Source organism: Phyllostomus discolor, chromosome 3, assembly GCF_004126475.2.
Source record: "Phyllostomus discolor isolate MPI-MPIP mPhyDis1 chromosome 3, mPhyDis1.pri.v3, whole genome shotgun sequence".
Classification (NCBI taxonomy): Eukaryota; Metazoa; Chordata; class Mammalia; order Chiroptera; family Phyllostomidae; genus Phyllostomus; species Phyllostomus discolor.
In genome coordinates, this window is record NC_040905.2 from 27,261,990 (window position 1) to 27,278,549 (window position 16,560).

Consider the following 16,560-nt stretch of genomic DNA (forward strand, 5'->3'; position numbering starts at 1 on the left):
TAAAGATGTCACTGTAAGTACCTTTATCATTGGGAGTTGCAAGATTATTAATGATAAAGTGAATGAAGAAAGCAAAGTTGGATTTTATTTTATTTTCATGTGAAGAAAAACATGTCAAATTAAGAAATGTTACATGGTAGAACCATCCAATGAAATCCTATCACTGAGACAAGGAGATCATCCATCCAATTACTCTAGTTCAAAGGACACCTAGTTGTGTATTATTTGTAATGCTTCTCTCCCTCACTTCAAATGTTTCTTTGCTTCACAGGGGCCAGAACACAGAAGTTATATATAATAAGATCATGCTCTCCACATCGTTGTGTTTTGACTCTTGTTATATAATGCAGGTCCCAACATAGCTTCCATCAAAGGATTTTTGAGGTTGTGTTATAATTATCATGTTTTCTGGACTTCCGTGAATGCCATGTAGGAAGCTACTGGTTGTTAACGTCAATCGAGTCCTGCATCCTCAGTAACCCTTGTGCGTTAAATGCTTTACACATAGGTACTGATTCAATCTTTACGACAGTCTTGTGAGATATATACCATTATTGTTCATGCTTTACAAATGTAAAAAGCTGCGGTGTAGACACAATGAAATAACTTGCCCAAAGGTTCGATCCCACTTCCACCTGGAACTGAAGCCCATATGTTCGCCATGACAAAATACTGTGTTCCCTGTGTGTGGTCCCAGTCACCCGACAGAAAGTAGTCAGTGGTGGGAAAACAAACAACATTGCATGAATCTTGCTCCTGTGTTTCTTTTTCTCCCCTATTACCACTTCTCTCTCTACCCTTTTCCTCCATTTTGACCTCATTTCAACTCTTCCCTTTATTTTTTCCCAAAGGCAAATATGCCATGCGAGACCTGGTCCACAGGCTCCCAGGCGGGAACAACAGCAACAACGCAGCAAGCAAGGCCATGTCGGACGACACGGTGACCGCCGTCTGCTGCACCCTGCACGAAGTGATCACCAAGAACATGGAGAATGCCAAGGCCTTACGGGATGCGGGTGGCATCGAGAAGCTGGTTGGCATCTCCAAAAGCAAAGGAGATAAGTAAGTCAGATGGCGACTTCACCATAGAATTTGTATTGGCAGAATGGCTTCTAAGTGCGCCCCACGGCCCCTGGTTATGGGTAACACTATTGAACGTCACTGAAAAGCATTTGTCTCTGATCATCAAGAGAAGAAAAACAGTCCAGTCTTCCTCCCCAGAGTGAAAGCTGGTCTTACTGGTAATTTCGATTTGGTTAAGAACTCATGAGTTGGTTGACTACTGTGGTATTGGCAAGACAGACTTGACAACCCAGCATGCATACACCAGTGTGTTCCTCTAGCACAGGAGAAACAACCAGCTTGACTCAGATGCATGAAGGCATTCTGTGGTGGTTTTCCTCTGTGGGTACAGGTCCAAGTGTTGATGATGTATCTACATCCTTTTGCTCTTTGCCTCTTCAGCTCTACATAGCGTGTCATCATGCAAGGTGGGTAGGGAGAGAAGACAGAGTATGATGTAGTTAGAGAGAATTCAGTGCCCAACCAGCACCACCCCCACTTGCTAGGGTGTGCATTCGGGGCAAATTATTTAATCAAACACGTCACTGTGCCTATACTACTGTCCAATCTAAAACTGAGGGAGGAGCTGTCGTAGTATACAGCCTGGAAAAAAAAGATGGTGAAGTTTTAAAAGAATGAATAGAACTATCCCGGGTAGAGGGGAGGGCGGCGAGGAAGGAAGACACTCATGCAGATGGAATACAGAGGGAAGGCTCCACGTAAAAGCAACTGCACGCCACAAACAGGGATGCACCCAGCCTGGCGTAAGAATCAATGGCATCTCACTGTGTGTGACCAAAAAAATGTCTTCACGAGCCAGAGTGTCAGTGTATCAGAGCTGCCAATTTTACAGAAGCATTCACTAAACTTAATTAAATTTCGCCTCCTGCGAGTCCCTCAATGGAATCAAGTAAGATTAAAAGGGTAAACCTTTGGTTATCGAGGGCCTGCTCCTTGACTCTTCATCCCCTGACCCCTCCCTGTTCCTTCACATCTAAGTGCTAATAATTTATCTTTGGTTATTAAAGGCTGTGAGAGATGCACTTCGAGACTTTTTGAAAATTCTCCTGTTATTTCATTTAATTCAGGATATTATCGTTGTATTCTAAACGAAGTTTGGGGGCTTATGTTTAAGCACCCTGAGACCTCCAAATAGTTTCAATCAACAGATCACTGTTAGGATTTCAATACTTTTCTGCATCAAGCAGAGAAGCCCCATAGGACTCTAATAACTGTACAGTATAGATAGTTGACTTGAATGATATCTTATGATATTGTACTTACAATAAAATGCTATTCTGCATAGGCAGTGAACCACACGGTTTTCTTCTTTATATAGCTTCAGCAGACCCTTGGAGTCTCTCATTAAAATGCTTACCTGTTTTGAATATTAAGAACTTGATATGTTAATGCTTTTATAAGCAAACATACATACACACACGATAAAACCACAGTCCACAAAAACACTCTCACATATTTGTCTGCAATCACAAGACATTTAAAGATTAAAGCATTGTCTCTGAATTACAAGAAAATACTTTGGGGGGTGGTTTGGCATATATTAATTCCGTCCAACTGAGTGGGCACCCTAGCGCATTAAGCATCACTAATTGGGCCTTGAAGAGATAAGATGCTTTTATGAGTCCTGCAGTTGAAGAAAGTTATTTGTTGAAACTAAAAAATCATTTGAGAAAAACATGTATGAAATAGTGTATCTCCTCATTACCAATCCAGAAAATGGTCCCTTTAGGTTGGGTCCACTCTTGATTATTGTCGATGGGAACTTTCTTTCACTGTAGATGATCCCATGAATGGTCTTTAAGTGAATGGAATTTCTGTATAGAATAGTCACCAGTTGCATCTCATTGTTCCTTTGTCTTTTTTTCAATGTGAATAGTGTATTTACGTGTTTAATAAGAAGTGTTGAACTGAATTGAGTCAAACATCTTCCCAGTCATAATCAGTTTCATCGATTCTTTCATGTAGTTTATTTCCTTTTTATATAGTGACCGATTTGGGGGGTCAAACAGGTTTTTAGAGCTGCAGATAGCCTCACCTCTCACCTATATTTGATTATTACTCCTCAGTGCTCTTAACAAGACTCCATAATAATTGCTGTGGATCTTAGCACCAAACTCACCATTTATCATTCAACTCTGTTATGACAGCAGTCAATGAAACATCCCTATGGCCTTCTAGATATGTTTTAATAAAATAAAGTTCTTTATTGAAAACAGAATTTTTGGAATCAGGGGTGATTTTATCATTGGAAAAGGGAGGAATATCAATTTACTCTAGTTGATAAAATGCTTGAAAATCTTTCCTCCTTAAATAGTCCTTTAAAAAGTATTTATGGAAATGCATTTAATTCAAACCTGGTTTTTAAATTTAAGATGGCATGGGAAAACACAGATAAAAAATGGGCCTAGCTATGGTCCTCCATTTTACATACCTGTAAGTTTTACTTCTTAAACATACCATGATATTAACAAGTCATACTGTCAAGGTGCCCATCACAGTCTGTCTAAACTGCAGGACACACTGTGTCTTGTCAACACAACCCGAGAGTGGTGTCCTGGGTTCCTGCTGCTGGAATGGCCGTGTCAAACACCCACAATCCACCACGCCAACATAATCTCCCGCCACCCCTAATTTGACAACGCTGGTGAAGAGCAGACATTGTATAAATGTTAAGGACTCTTGTAGGAGTCAGATATTTACCATTTGAAGTCTTGATAACTTATATTATTCTGTTCACATTATTTGAAACACCCATTATGGGCATTCTGTCGCATCCATCTATTTCAGAAGTACATTTGTATTTTTCTAATTTTAACTGTTATACAGGAAATAGTGTTGAATGTGGCACTGCATTTTGTCATGAGACAGAAAAGCCATTAACAGTCTCAACTGCTACTTGTCAGTAAGGAACTGTATGTTGTGGCTGAGGTTATAATCACTTGTCCCATTGAAAACACTCAATTGTTCAAGTCCTTCAATCAATAGTCATAGTTTTTCAAGTAGAAGTTGCTATGGTACCAGTCTAGTGATGGATTAAAATTAAAGGCTAAAAGGAAGCAATGTTTCTTTGACCTTAGCATGTTATTATAACACTGAGCTGTGCTGGCATTTTAATTGAAAGGTTAAAACCTGTTCTCCATTACACATGCACAGTCTCTGTTTTGTAACTAAGGAAGAAGTAGAAATAAAAAATTACACTGTGTCAGAGAGATTTTTTTGCATACTTAATACAGAGGTGGGCAAAAGTAGGTTTACAGTTATTCAAATGGAAAGATGCATAATATAAAAATAAATAATAATACAAGAATAAACTCTGTGTTTCACATTCTGATAACTGTAAACCTACCTTTGCCCACCCCTGTAGGTTTCAACTGCATTATCACTCCCTGAATATTACTATGTGTTTTTCTACAGCTTTTGATTATTGCCCTGGATAAATATCTAGCTAACAATGATAAAACACAGCAAGACATAGCACTCTATCTTTGCTCAGCATTGGCTGTATAAGATTAAAATGTACCTGTATCTGTATGTGTAACTGGGAAAAGATCTAAAAGTCTCTTCCTTTAAGTCAAAGGGATTTAATACTACATTTACAGCATGGTACTAGCATAAATCACGAAATCATTCAGCAACCATCCATTTTAGTAAAAAGAAAACATACCTGTTACTTAAACATAATTCATCTTTTGTAAAGAAAAAAGTGAAATTTATAAGAACTCGACATTTTTTTAAAGTATGTGCTATAACAAATAGATTTCCGACACAGCCGAAGCGGAATTCCGTCTCAGTAACAATAATAGAAAGAGTGACAGTTACCGCTACCAGTAAATAAATGGAGGAGGAAACCTTAGTTGGTCTAAATTGCAAACGTGAAGATCCAGGAAAAGAGCACACGTGAAATCGACCGTGTGTGAGCAGCCCATCATTTCATTACAAAATGCCCGTCCTCACAACATCCCCTTCCTCTGGCTCTCAGATCCAGCCTCAGCTTGAGCCCATCTAACCATCTGCTCACTTTCTAGTATTTCAAAGGCCACTTTATTTGAAAGGCATTTTTGGTCTCAGTACAGATATTCTCTGCCGGAGCCCCAGGGGGCCACTGGCCTGTGGGTCAGCCTCAGGGGTGGTTCTAGCCTGTGTGACTCCGGGAGTCCCCATTCAGATAGACCAGGGTCGGCAAACTGTGGCCCATGGGCCAGGTCCTGCCCACCACCTGCTTTTGTAAATTACACTTGATTGGAACACAGCCACATCATTCATTTATGTATGATTGATGACTCCTCTCAAGCTACAACGGCAGAGTTCAGTAGCTGCAACCAAAATCACATGGCCCCCAAAGCAAAGAATATTTATTACATGACCCTTTATAAAGAAAGTGTGCCAACCCCTGGATACGGGCCTAGCATCAATGGCAGCCGCTAGACTTGGGCAGCTGCTTGTGGAACCAGCCTGTTAGAACAAAGAATCCACAAGTAGCTAATAGTTTCCATGCCCCACTAGTCTATGTGACTTCCAAAAATTTGATAAAATTACACCAACACAGATTTATTGGTCTAGTGTCATTTTGAGATATAGATTGGCACTGAACCAAAAGGCAAAATATTTAGCTATAATTTCTCAGGGACTTCAAAGCCATGATTCAAACAAAAAAAAAAAGGTAAGAACCACCAGTCCAAAGGTTTACGTCACCTTACCTTCTCTCTGTGGCCCACAGGATGGAACTGGATTGTTTGAAGGGTTTTACTATGGAGGCTTCTCTCTCTGTCTATAGACACATGCAAGTGTGTGCCCGTCTGCCTGCACTGCCAGTCTCTTGTCCTTGGCATTGGCAGCAGATGAAGAGCAAGTCCTCTCAGTCAGGCAGGTGTGCAGGGTGAACACTGGGTGTGCTCTGACGCTTCAGCAGAGAAAATGAACATCTTTGTCCATCTTACTGCTGGGGGGTTGCACAATGCTGTTGTGAAGAGCCTAGGTCTGGCCCTTCCTAATCACTGCTTTTCTCTCCTGTTCTGTCTCCTAGTCCAATGCTAAATTTGCTTTCTGACTGCATGCACTCCTCTTCTGTTTGCATTTCGGGCATTCTTTTCCAAATTATGGTGCACTCCTGTCTCTCACCTTCAGGGATGTGTTGATGAGAATGAACTTGGAGAATGTGGACAGTCAATCCCTTGTCCTCCCCAGGCTGAGAGGAATGGAGCTAGAAAGCCAGAAGGATGCTCATTCATGCCTTTTCCTGACAAGCTGGTGTCCACTCACCATCTTGCATGTCCTGTCTTTTCTTTACCAGACATTCTCCGAAAGTGGTCAAGGCCGCATCTCAGGTCCTAAACAGCATGTGGCAGTACCGAGACCTGAGGAGTCTCTACAAAAAGGTAAGGCTTGCTTTACCATGTCACTCATGAACAATACGTAAGCCCTCAGCCAAAAGATACAATAGCTGGTCATAGCAAGATGCATCCTCGAGGTGGAGGGCACTTATCCCACAGCCTGCGTAACTTAAACAAGAGAATCATTGACAAAGCAGAAAAGTCACTAAGTGTCCCCTAAATATACATGAAGATTCATGAACTTTCTGGGCTGGACAGATCCACACTCACAGGGCCATACCCTGGATCATCTTATCAGAAAGAAAATAAGCTTGTTTTCCTGAGCTTCCATATGTAATGATAAACTAGAAATTAATGAACTAAAGGATTTTGCAAAAAAAAAAAAAAAAAGTCAACAGTAATTATGGAGAGGAAACAGAAAGAAATAGAAAAAGCAGTTCAGGAAGTTGGAGTGTTGCAGCCCAGGAGGCCCAAGCCCGACCTTCCCCAGGTCACGGCGGGGGAATAAGGGGCTGACGTTCCGGCCCTCCATCTGCCCCTGCAGATTGCAAGGAAGAGGCTGGCCACTCATTGAGCACCATCCAGCAAGGCAGGCAGGAATTTTTATCATACCTCTCAAAGGAATCTTCATGCCCAACATGATTTACAAATAAAGCCTAAAGAGAAAAATGTCAGTGGTTTCTACACCTCATTTCCAATTGCTGCTAAAAATGTATGCGTAACTTCTCTTTTTTGGTTTGGAGGGTAGAGTCCCTTAATGTTTCCCAGAAGTTGTTTTGTTGTTACCAGACCAGCAAAACGGGTAGTTGAAATGATTGGTGATCGTAGGGTGAACATTCATGATCTCTGTAGAGATTCAGAACACATGAGCAGGGCAGGGGGAGAGGCACGGGCTTCCATCAGCCACTGCCCCACGTGCCTCCTGGCAGCCCTTTGGCTGCCTGCAGGGAGCGGGAGGGGGAGCCTGTCTCCCTGCCTTCCTCCCCAGCCTGCCAGCCCTGGGCTGGGGTTGGTGGGCAGCAGCGAGATGCTCACATCAGAGAAAGCAGTACCCATCTCACCAGAGGGGAAATTTGTCTTTTTCTAAGCCGATAGGGAAATGTAAATATTTAACAGCTGATTCTACTAACTTAGAGTCTATTTCTAGATTTCCCCAAGTCCTTTCTATTTCCCTTAAGTACTCCTGCTTTGCACTTCAAGTTTATGAAGCTTAGCCTAAGTATTTCTCTTCTAAAATTTTCCCTATTCCCTAAGAGGAAGTATGATTAAGTTGAAATAGAGATTGCAAAATTCAGTGTGGGAGGAGCATGCTAGATTAATTATATCCTCTCCTAAGTATTCTGCATGTTAGGATAAGCCCTTTGTCTCACATGTTTTGGGTTCCATCTTCTTTTCCCTGAAACTCATCTCCAGGCACCCCTCAGAAGTTCTTTCTTGCACTCCTCCAGCAGCGAGTGAGCCCTCTCTCGGGGCAGGGCCTTCAGCTGAACAGGCAGCAGGACACGAAGAGCCCGCTATAAATTAGAAAGGAGCCAGTTGCTCTGAGTCAGTGGCTCCAGAAGCTCCATGAAATATTAGTGCCTCATAAATTCCACTTTACCTCAGATCCTTTGCTGAAATACACCTTCTCATATGTGCATTGGAGGGAAACTGCTTTGAGAGCCTCTACACGTTACTAGTTGTTGAGTAGTATCAGTTTCCCATCATAACTTTTTCTATGTTGGCAGTAGAGTTCACGTTTCCATGAAAAAAAAAAAAAAAAAGATGTGTTGAGAGGAATTCAACGGAGCTAGAACTTAAAAGCTAAAGATGGTTTAAAATGTGTTTCGCGTGAGGAGATTCAAGAAGCCCGGGCTGGAGAAACTGATGGCAATGTCTTTAATTGACCCGTGATTCAAAAGCATTAAGAGCGAGCTGAACTTAATAATCTCCAAATGATGCAGTTATGAAATGAAACGTCTTTAGACACAGTATCGTAAGTGCTGCTCATAGCAAAGCTCAAAATTCACCAAAGCATTTATTTTTGAAAAGTCCATGTGTGAGAAAACCAAATCCATTCATCTTGTGAATCGTTTTTAATCAGTGTGGGAATGGAAGATTTCTATTATTCCGCTCTTCATTGACAATTTTCATATCACTGGAAAAAAATGATCCATATCTTTTCATTATCTGTGCTTCAGATCTATTTATTAAATACTTAGTGGAGGCTTAGAAAAGACAAAGTTCCAGGGAAAACATAAGACCTGGGAAGCAGCAACTGTGGGTAAAAATGAAACATGAGACTATTGGCAACTTTCTTTGCTTTTGGAAGTACGTACCACAGATTTTAAGGGATGGATTTAGCACAGGAAAATCAGAGCAAAGTTTGGAAAAACTCATAAAGTTTGCATAAAGTAGGAGAAAAGGGGTGAGGGCATTACAGATAAGAGGAAAAACATGACTAAAGAGATGAAATTTGCCCTGGATGGTGTAGCTCAGTGGATTGAGCGCAGGCTGCGAACCAAAGTGTTGCAGGTTCAATTCCCAGTCAGGGTACATGCCTGGGTTGCAGGCCATGACCCCCAGCAACCGCACATTGATGTTTCTCTCTCTCTCTCTTTCTCCCTGCCTTCCCTCTCTAAAAATAAATAAATAAAATCTTTAAAAAATATTTTTTCAAAAAAAAAAAGAGATGAAATTTGAAGTGAATATGGCAAATCTATGGGACAGAATTGAAGGCCCAGCTGTCACGGGCTCATTTCTTCCTAAAACCCAGACAAGAAGGCCAGCATCTCATTTCAGTTAGCTCAACTCCTTTATCTTACTTAGAGATACATTTAATATATCAAAATATTCTTTTGGTGCATGTGTTGACCAATACAAAATTATGTTTGATCCCTAATACACTTGGAGCCAAATTGTATTTGCATCATCCAAATCTCAACTTCTCTGAGGCCTGGACTCCCGGTTTCCTCCCCATTGGGAAAACAAGCGCAGGAGAATGTTACCACATGCAGGCTAAATAATGCATCACTTAAAAAAAAAAATAATGAGTAAACCAATCCTTACATGTAGATAACCACAAATAGAACTTTAAAATTTCTTTAGCATCTGTACCATCACAGATGTTTCTAAAAGAAAAGAAGATGAGCCTGAGGAACAGACTTGATACAGGAATAAAAGTGAATCAGGAGATTAGAAGTCCTTGACTTTTTTGAACCTTGGCACTTTAAAAACCAAGGTCCCTGATACAACAGCATGCTTATGCTTGACTACGGTGGGGACTGTTGGGACAGCTGGCTTGGGAAGAAAGCAGATAAGTTTGAGGGGGTGGACATACAATTATAACGTTATAGAAATTATTGCTTACAAATCCTTATATAATACCTTAACGGTCTGTGCATCAGCAAGAAATAGTTATATTGGTTTGTGCACAGGCACTCTACGAGAGACTCGAAAACACAGAAGCTCAGGTCACACAGGCATCTCTTTCCCTCTCACGGTACCTGGTTAGGCAGGTGGCCCTGGAGCAGCGCGTGATCCTGGGATCTGTCCTGCTGCTTTGCCTGGCATCGGGGTGCTGTCCTTGCCCTTGTGGGCAAAGCTCCCTAGCCCTTCCCCCTCTCATTCCAGCCCACAGGAGGGGAGTGGGGGAGAGAGCAAGTGATATTCTTTTAAGGAAGTGATACAAAAGTTGTCAATCTCCTGCTGGCATCCCAGGACCAAGAATTCAGTCAAACCATGCCACCTTGCTTTCAAGAAGGATGGTCAAAGGAGCAGCTAAACATTTGTGTCAAGAGGAAGGTAGTTATTTTACCAGAGGAAGAAAGGCCACATCGGCTCCAGGAGTCATTTCATTTTGTTCAAATACCTTTGGTATCAATTGTAATTGCTACCTAATGAGGCATATTATTCCATTTTAGGGTGACTATGGTTATTCAGAGCTTTTTACTTACATTAAGCAAAAATCTTTATGTGCAACTTCTGCCCTCCAATGCCATTCTGCAAAAGTCAGATTTCTCTTCTCTCTGAGAACCTTTTCTGGTGCCATCCTGTCCCCACCCACGAGGTCATCCCTTCCTAAACCAGACATGCTCAGTTCTAACACACCTGTGTTTCCATGCCCCTCACCATTGCTGTCACATTTTTCCACCTGTGGGCAAGTTCACCAGCATCTCTTGTAATGTAGCACCCCAAAAATGAATCTATCCGTCCAAGTCTATCTGAAGCAGAAGAAAGAGGGTGAGATTATGCTTCCCTGGTACTGAGATCCCAACTACTCACAAAGCTAGGGAGCAAGGTAATGCCTGAGAGGTTCATTATACTAGGTGGTAAAGTTCAAAGAGCATAGCACTTAGGATCAAATGGGCAGAGATTAAAAGCACAGCCTGCCATCTACCAGCAGGTAGAAAACTTGACCTTGGGCAAGTTTTCTTGAGCCTCCTTACCATCAGTGTAGACTTGACTGCAGGCAGCCCTGTGGCCCTCAGCTGCTGCAGGGCCGTGAGGAGACCTCTGATTCATCAGGCCTCTGGGTCAGCACTCAGAGATGCACTGGGGTTATTCTCTATCCAGTGGTCCAGACCTGGTGAGCAGTGCTTCCCAACTGTCTCCAGAGGACTAAATAACCTCTTAAAACATCCTATGGCAGTTCTACCTGGCAGAATGTTCTCTCCAGACTGCTGGACATGACTGCAGGGCCCTCGAGGTTTGTGTACCAGAGTCTGGAACTTTCTTCAACCTTGCATCAGGGAACCTTCACATCCTTTCATGGAGACTGCGGGCATCTGTCTGTCTGCCCAACCCCAGTCCCTTGAGTTTCTCATCCATGAGGTGGACAACCTAACTCTGGCTTCCCTGGATCGCTGGGTGTCCCCAGTGGGACAGCAGTCACCGAAGAGCTCTGTGAATGGGAGAGGCAGGTACCAATGAGATTACTGCTGTTCGTCCTCAGATATGTTTCCTGCTGTCTGGCTGACAGATGCTGTTTGCTGTCCTGTCCGCAGGCAGCTGGACAGGTGGAGCCAAGGATTTCTTTTCGTCATCACCACCGTGTTTATCATCATTCACTTCGACCCACATCCTCACAGTTCCCTTTGCTCCCAGTTTCTCTGCCTCGCTCCTCCCAACCCCTAGAGGCCTAACCCAGTGTCCCCTCCCACAGTCCCTCTCCTCAGCAGCTGGACCGGGCAAGGGGCTTGCACTGTAAAGAGCCCCAGAGGGAAGAATCCTGCACAGTGGGGTTTAGGTAAAACAAATTCAGTTTTGTAAGAAGGCCATCAATGACAATGAGAGCTACCACGGTTTTAGAAGTAGTTTGAATGATTTTATTCCACTTTAAGGCTGAATTTGTGGACAGTATGGCAGGTCGGGTATGCTGAAGACTAATGTCGGTTTCAGGACCATGGAGAAGTCCGAGGTTGGAATATGAACACAATAGTTTAAGCCCGGGCTCAGTAAATAGCATGCCATGTTTTCCCAAGAAAAGGCTGTGTCATGATGCTCTATATTTCTAGTTGGAAAATATTGTGGTTCCCTTCCACACATAGTTGTCTCCCAAAGCTGTTTCTCTTGCTGCAATCTCTCTTCATGTATCTAACCACCAGCTATACAACCTACCCAGACGCCCACGGCACCTCTAACAACTCAGATCCCAACCAGACCTCCTTCTCCTGGAACCCCTCTTCCTGCCTCCTCTGGTCAGTGACTGGCACAGTTCTCCACCCATCCCCCATATCACTGCCCGGGAACCACGCTGGCTTTCCCCCACTTCACACGTCTGCACCCACCACCACTCCTACCCCCAGCAAAGCCCAGCCTTCTGCCTCCACTCACTTTTTCTGCAGTCATCGCCACGGGCAGCTGTCTTCTGTCTGCTGGATAGCTGTCACAGAGTCCTCACCGGGCTCCCCACCTTCCTGGTTCCTTCTATCTAGTCCATTCTCCCCTGGAAGACAGTAAGGGTAAACTTTCTCAAAAGCAGTTTGGATTAAATTAATCTTTAGGAATTTACCTTTCTGCTGATTCCATTGTCCTCAGGACAGAGACCAAACATCTTATCACATGTTAGCCCTTGAGACCTTTCAAGAACAGCCATAGCCTGGCTCCCTCACTCACGCCTGCTCTCTGCCCGCCCTTGGCCTCCAGGTGTCCCTAACTCCTGTGTCCCCAACTCACTCTCCCTTCCTCTACCCCCCCATCTTTCCACAACTCTGTACTCCATCCTCTGCCCTACTTGCCCATCTAAATCCTCCAATCTTCCTTATTTTCCTCCCACCCAAGGATTAAAAAAAGGTGATATTTTTTATATCACCTTCCCTGAAAAACGTCTCTCTGACCTCTTTCCCAAGTTTGAATTAAGGTCATTTCTTACTAATCTGAAATCATTGTAGGGCAAATTAGTTTGAACGAATAGAAAAAGTTTAATTCAAACTTTTAAAGAATGACTTTAAACAGCATGAATAGCTTGAATCTACTGCTCAAAGTGTTGCAGCATAAAGTACTGTAATATTTAATATCTAGATAAGATTTATTTGTACTTTTATAGAAAACCACATTTTTTCTTGGCTCAAATATTAATTGTGGGAGGATTTCCATTAGGAACTTACATTAAAAGTCATTTCATCATAGAAATAAATTGCAGTGAAACTTGCCTCCAACTCGAGTGCAATTACTATCAATTCCTAATGAACAGAATTCTGAATTAAGGGATACCATAAATGTATGTCATGGAAATTTACAAATGCTGCTTGAAAGAGGCTGTGTTACTATGGGCTAGAAAATAGGACAGAAGTCAAGAAATAAATTAAATAAATGATCTCTATATCTTTGGGGAAACTTAAGTTGATGGTTTAACCTTTCTTTTTTAATTTCAATTCTCAGTTTACTTGAACTCCTTTGGTTTCTCAGTTTCTCAAAGTTCTAACCTGCACTTTTGGCTACCAGTGTCTGAGAAGGCTTCTGATGTAACCCTCCGCTCAATGATGAGGAAAATTGAAGTTTATGTCATTCCCAGCCAGTGCAGATCGCTGTTTTATTGGTTTTCGTGATGCATTAGATCCAAGACCGATTCAGTGGGGTACGCTGAGCACAAACTCAGTAATAGCCTTTGGTTTTAAAATTTATGTGGTCCATTTTGCTTTCAAGTGTTATTTTAAGTGACTGCTTATTTACATAGCAGTCACTTAAAATATTAGCTTCTTTATCAATTGCATTCAGAATTAAATAAGATTTAACACACACATTTTAGGCTTTGGATCAAAATCTTTTTTCAACTATAGTTAAATAGTACTATGTTAATGTTTAATCATTAAAAGGCAAACAAGATCTTCATGTTTACTCTTTTTAAAAAAATATATTTTATTGATTATGCTATTACAATTGTCCTGATTTTTCCCCCTTTCTCCCCCCCACCCAGTGCCCCCTACTCCTTCAGGCAATCCCCCGACCATTGTTCATGTCCATGGGTCATGCGTATAAGTTCTTTGGCTACTCTATTTCCTATACTGCACTTTACATCCCCATGGCTATTCTGCAACTACCTATTTGTACTTTTTAATCCCCTCACCTCTTCACCACTTCTCCCCCCACCCCACCTCCCCGGTCTGGCAACCATCCAGTAGCTAACTTCTTTTCTCTTGCTGCTTTTAAGAGTCTCTTCATCTTTAACATTTGGCCTTTTCATTATGATGTGTTTTAGCGTGGGCCTCTTTGCCTCCATCACAATTGGGACTCTCTGTGCTTCCTGGACTTGCATGTCTATTTCCTTTACCAAATCAGGGAAGTTTTCCTTCACCGTTTTTTCATATAGATTTCCAATTTCTTGTTCTTTCTTTTCTTCTGGCACCCACATGATGCAAATGTTGAATTTTTTGAAGTTGTCCCAGAGACTGCTTATGTTATCCTCATTTTTTTGGATTCTTTTTTCTTTTTGTTGTTTTGCATGGTTGTTTTTTGCTTCCTTATGTTCCAAATCATCAATTTGATTCTCAGCTTCATCCACTCTACTGTTGTTTCCCTGTAAATTGTTCTTTATGTCAATTAGTGCATCCTTCATTTCTGATTAGGTCTTTTTTATGCTGCTTAGGCCCTTACTAAATTCCTTGAGCATCCTTATAACCAGTGTTTTGAACTCTGCATCTGATGGATTGCTGATCTCCATTTTGTTTAGCTCTTTTTATGGAGTTTTTATCTGTTCTTTCATTTGGGCCATATTTCTTTGTCTCTTCATTTTGGTAGCCTCTCTGTGTTTGTTTCTATGTTAGGCAGAGTTTCTACAACTCTCTGTCTTGTTAGCATGGCCTAATGTAATAGGTGTTCTTTAGTGTGTAGTGGAACAGCCTCCCCTACCACCCAAGCTGGGTACTTGAAGTGCGCCCTTTATGTGGGCTGAGTACACCCTCTTCTTGTAATTGAGACTTGGTTGCTGTTGGCAGATCAATGGGAGGGATTTACCGAGGCCAGTCAGCTGCAAGGACTGGCTGTGACCACTGACCACCAACCTCCACCCTCTGTGGAGGATCAGCTTTGCAGGGGCAGGGTGATGGTGCTCCAGCATGGTCTGTAGCTGTCCACTGGGTGTGCTGACTCTGAGATTTCCCAAATGATACAGGCCAAAGTCAGCCCCTACCTGTGTTTCACCTGGGGCATCCTGCCTGAGCTGTAAAGCAATCTGAGATGGCTGCTATCTATGCTGGGCTTGGAGATTCCTAGGCAAAGCCAAGCTATGAACCTAATCTGGCTGCCACAAGGGCTCACTGAAGCCAGCTGTTGCTTTTTTGATGGGATATAGGAACCAAGACCAGCCATTCTTATGGAAAAGCAGCTTGGGTGGGCCCTTGAATTGGGTGGGGCAGAGCCTCTAGGGATCTCCAAGGCAGGTCAAACAATGTTATCCAGGTTGGGTGGAGTCTCAGATATGGCACCAGTTTACCAGCTTGGTATGGGAGGGTTTAGCAAAGGGACAGTGGCCTTTGCTCGCCTAGATGCCAGGCACTTCTGTTTCTCCCTGTATACTACTGGTGCCTTTCAAATTGCTACCCCAGTGCAGGAGCTCAGAGGGAGTGAGTCTGAGTAGGTGAATCTGTGTGTGTGTCCTTTAAGAGAAACTGCTTGGGGCTCCAGAAGTTTCTTCCACCAACTCAATCCCCACTGGTTTTTGCAGCCAGAAGTTGTGGGAACTTATCTTCCTGGCACTGGAAGCCTGGTGTGGGCCTGGGACTCATCACTCCTTCCTGAAATATCCCTCTCAAATATTTATCCACATGGGTGTAGGACCAGCCCGTTCCATCTCTGTACCCTTCCTTACCATTCTGGATGCATGTGGTTTCTCTCATTCCATAGTTGTCGGACTTCCATTCAACTCAATTTTGTAGTTATCTAACTTCCATTCAGCTCAATTTCTGACATTCCTGAGTGATGGTTGTTATATATTTTAGTTGTAATTTTGATGTGGTTGTGCAAAGAGGTGAGCCATGTCTGCCTATGCAACCATTTGACCAGAAGTCTTCATGTTTACTCTCATGTTGGGGAAAAATAATTTCTTATTAAAAATTACAACCAGCATGCCTGAGTGTTTCTCAGGCTATGAATAATTCCTACCCGGCTGTAGTTGGCCCCTGGGCCAAGTTGCCAGTAGGAGATTCCCTGTCAGATCTTATGACATTTGTCTTAGGTGGGACTCATTCCTAAATTCCTGGAGTGAACACATGAGGTCAGCACAGCTGCTCCTTGCCCCTCCCCAGTTTCCACCTGCCCAGCAAAGCTGCTTAGAAATTCCAGGCTATTCTGAGGGTTCCTAGAAAAGCTACATTGGCAACCTGGAGCCATTCCAGGCCATTCCATGGACCGTGGCAGTTGATCTACAGCAGTTCTCAGAGCAATTGATCTATGGGAAATCATGGAGTTCCAGGTGCATTGAACCTGCTCTGTCCTCTGAGGCATAGGCGTGTCCAGAGATGTGGTGGGGAAAGTCCCAGGAAGCCTCAGTGCACCGTGATGGAAGTGCCTCTGAGCATTTGGCACTGACAGAAGGCCATGGGAACTGAGGGAATGCCACCCCTGTCCTTCCATTTCCCTGCTTCTCCTTGGGCTGCTTGCCAAGAAAACATGCCAGACCCTCAAAACAGACCCTGTGAAGTTATCATAGAAATGGATAGGGCAGTGCCTA

The 16,560-nt window shown here is 42.8% G+C and overlaps 1 protein-coding gene across 5 annotated transcripts in view; it reads left to right on the forward strand.

Moving 5' to 3' along the window:
• The window catches only part of CTNND2 (catenin delta 2), an 828,740-nt gene that overhangs the window by 780,097 nt on the left and 32,083 nt on the right, over nt 1–16,560 (forward strand). For all 5 annotated transcript variants that reach the window (XM_036020261.1, XM_028518208.2, XM_036020263.1 and 2 more), the window contains 2 exons: nt 852–1,062; nt 6,374–6,458. In XM_036020261.1, coding sequence (XP_035876154.1) covers nt 852–1,062; nt 6,374–6,458 — 296 coding nt within the window. The remainder of the gene's footprint in view (nt 1–851; nt 1,063–6,373; nt 6,459–16,560) is intronic.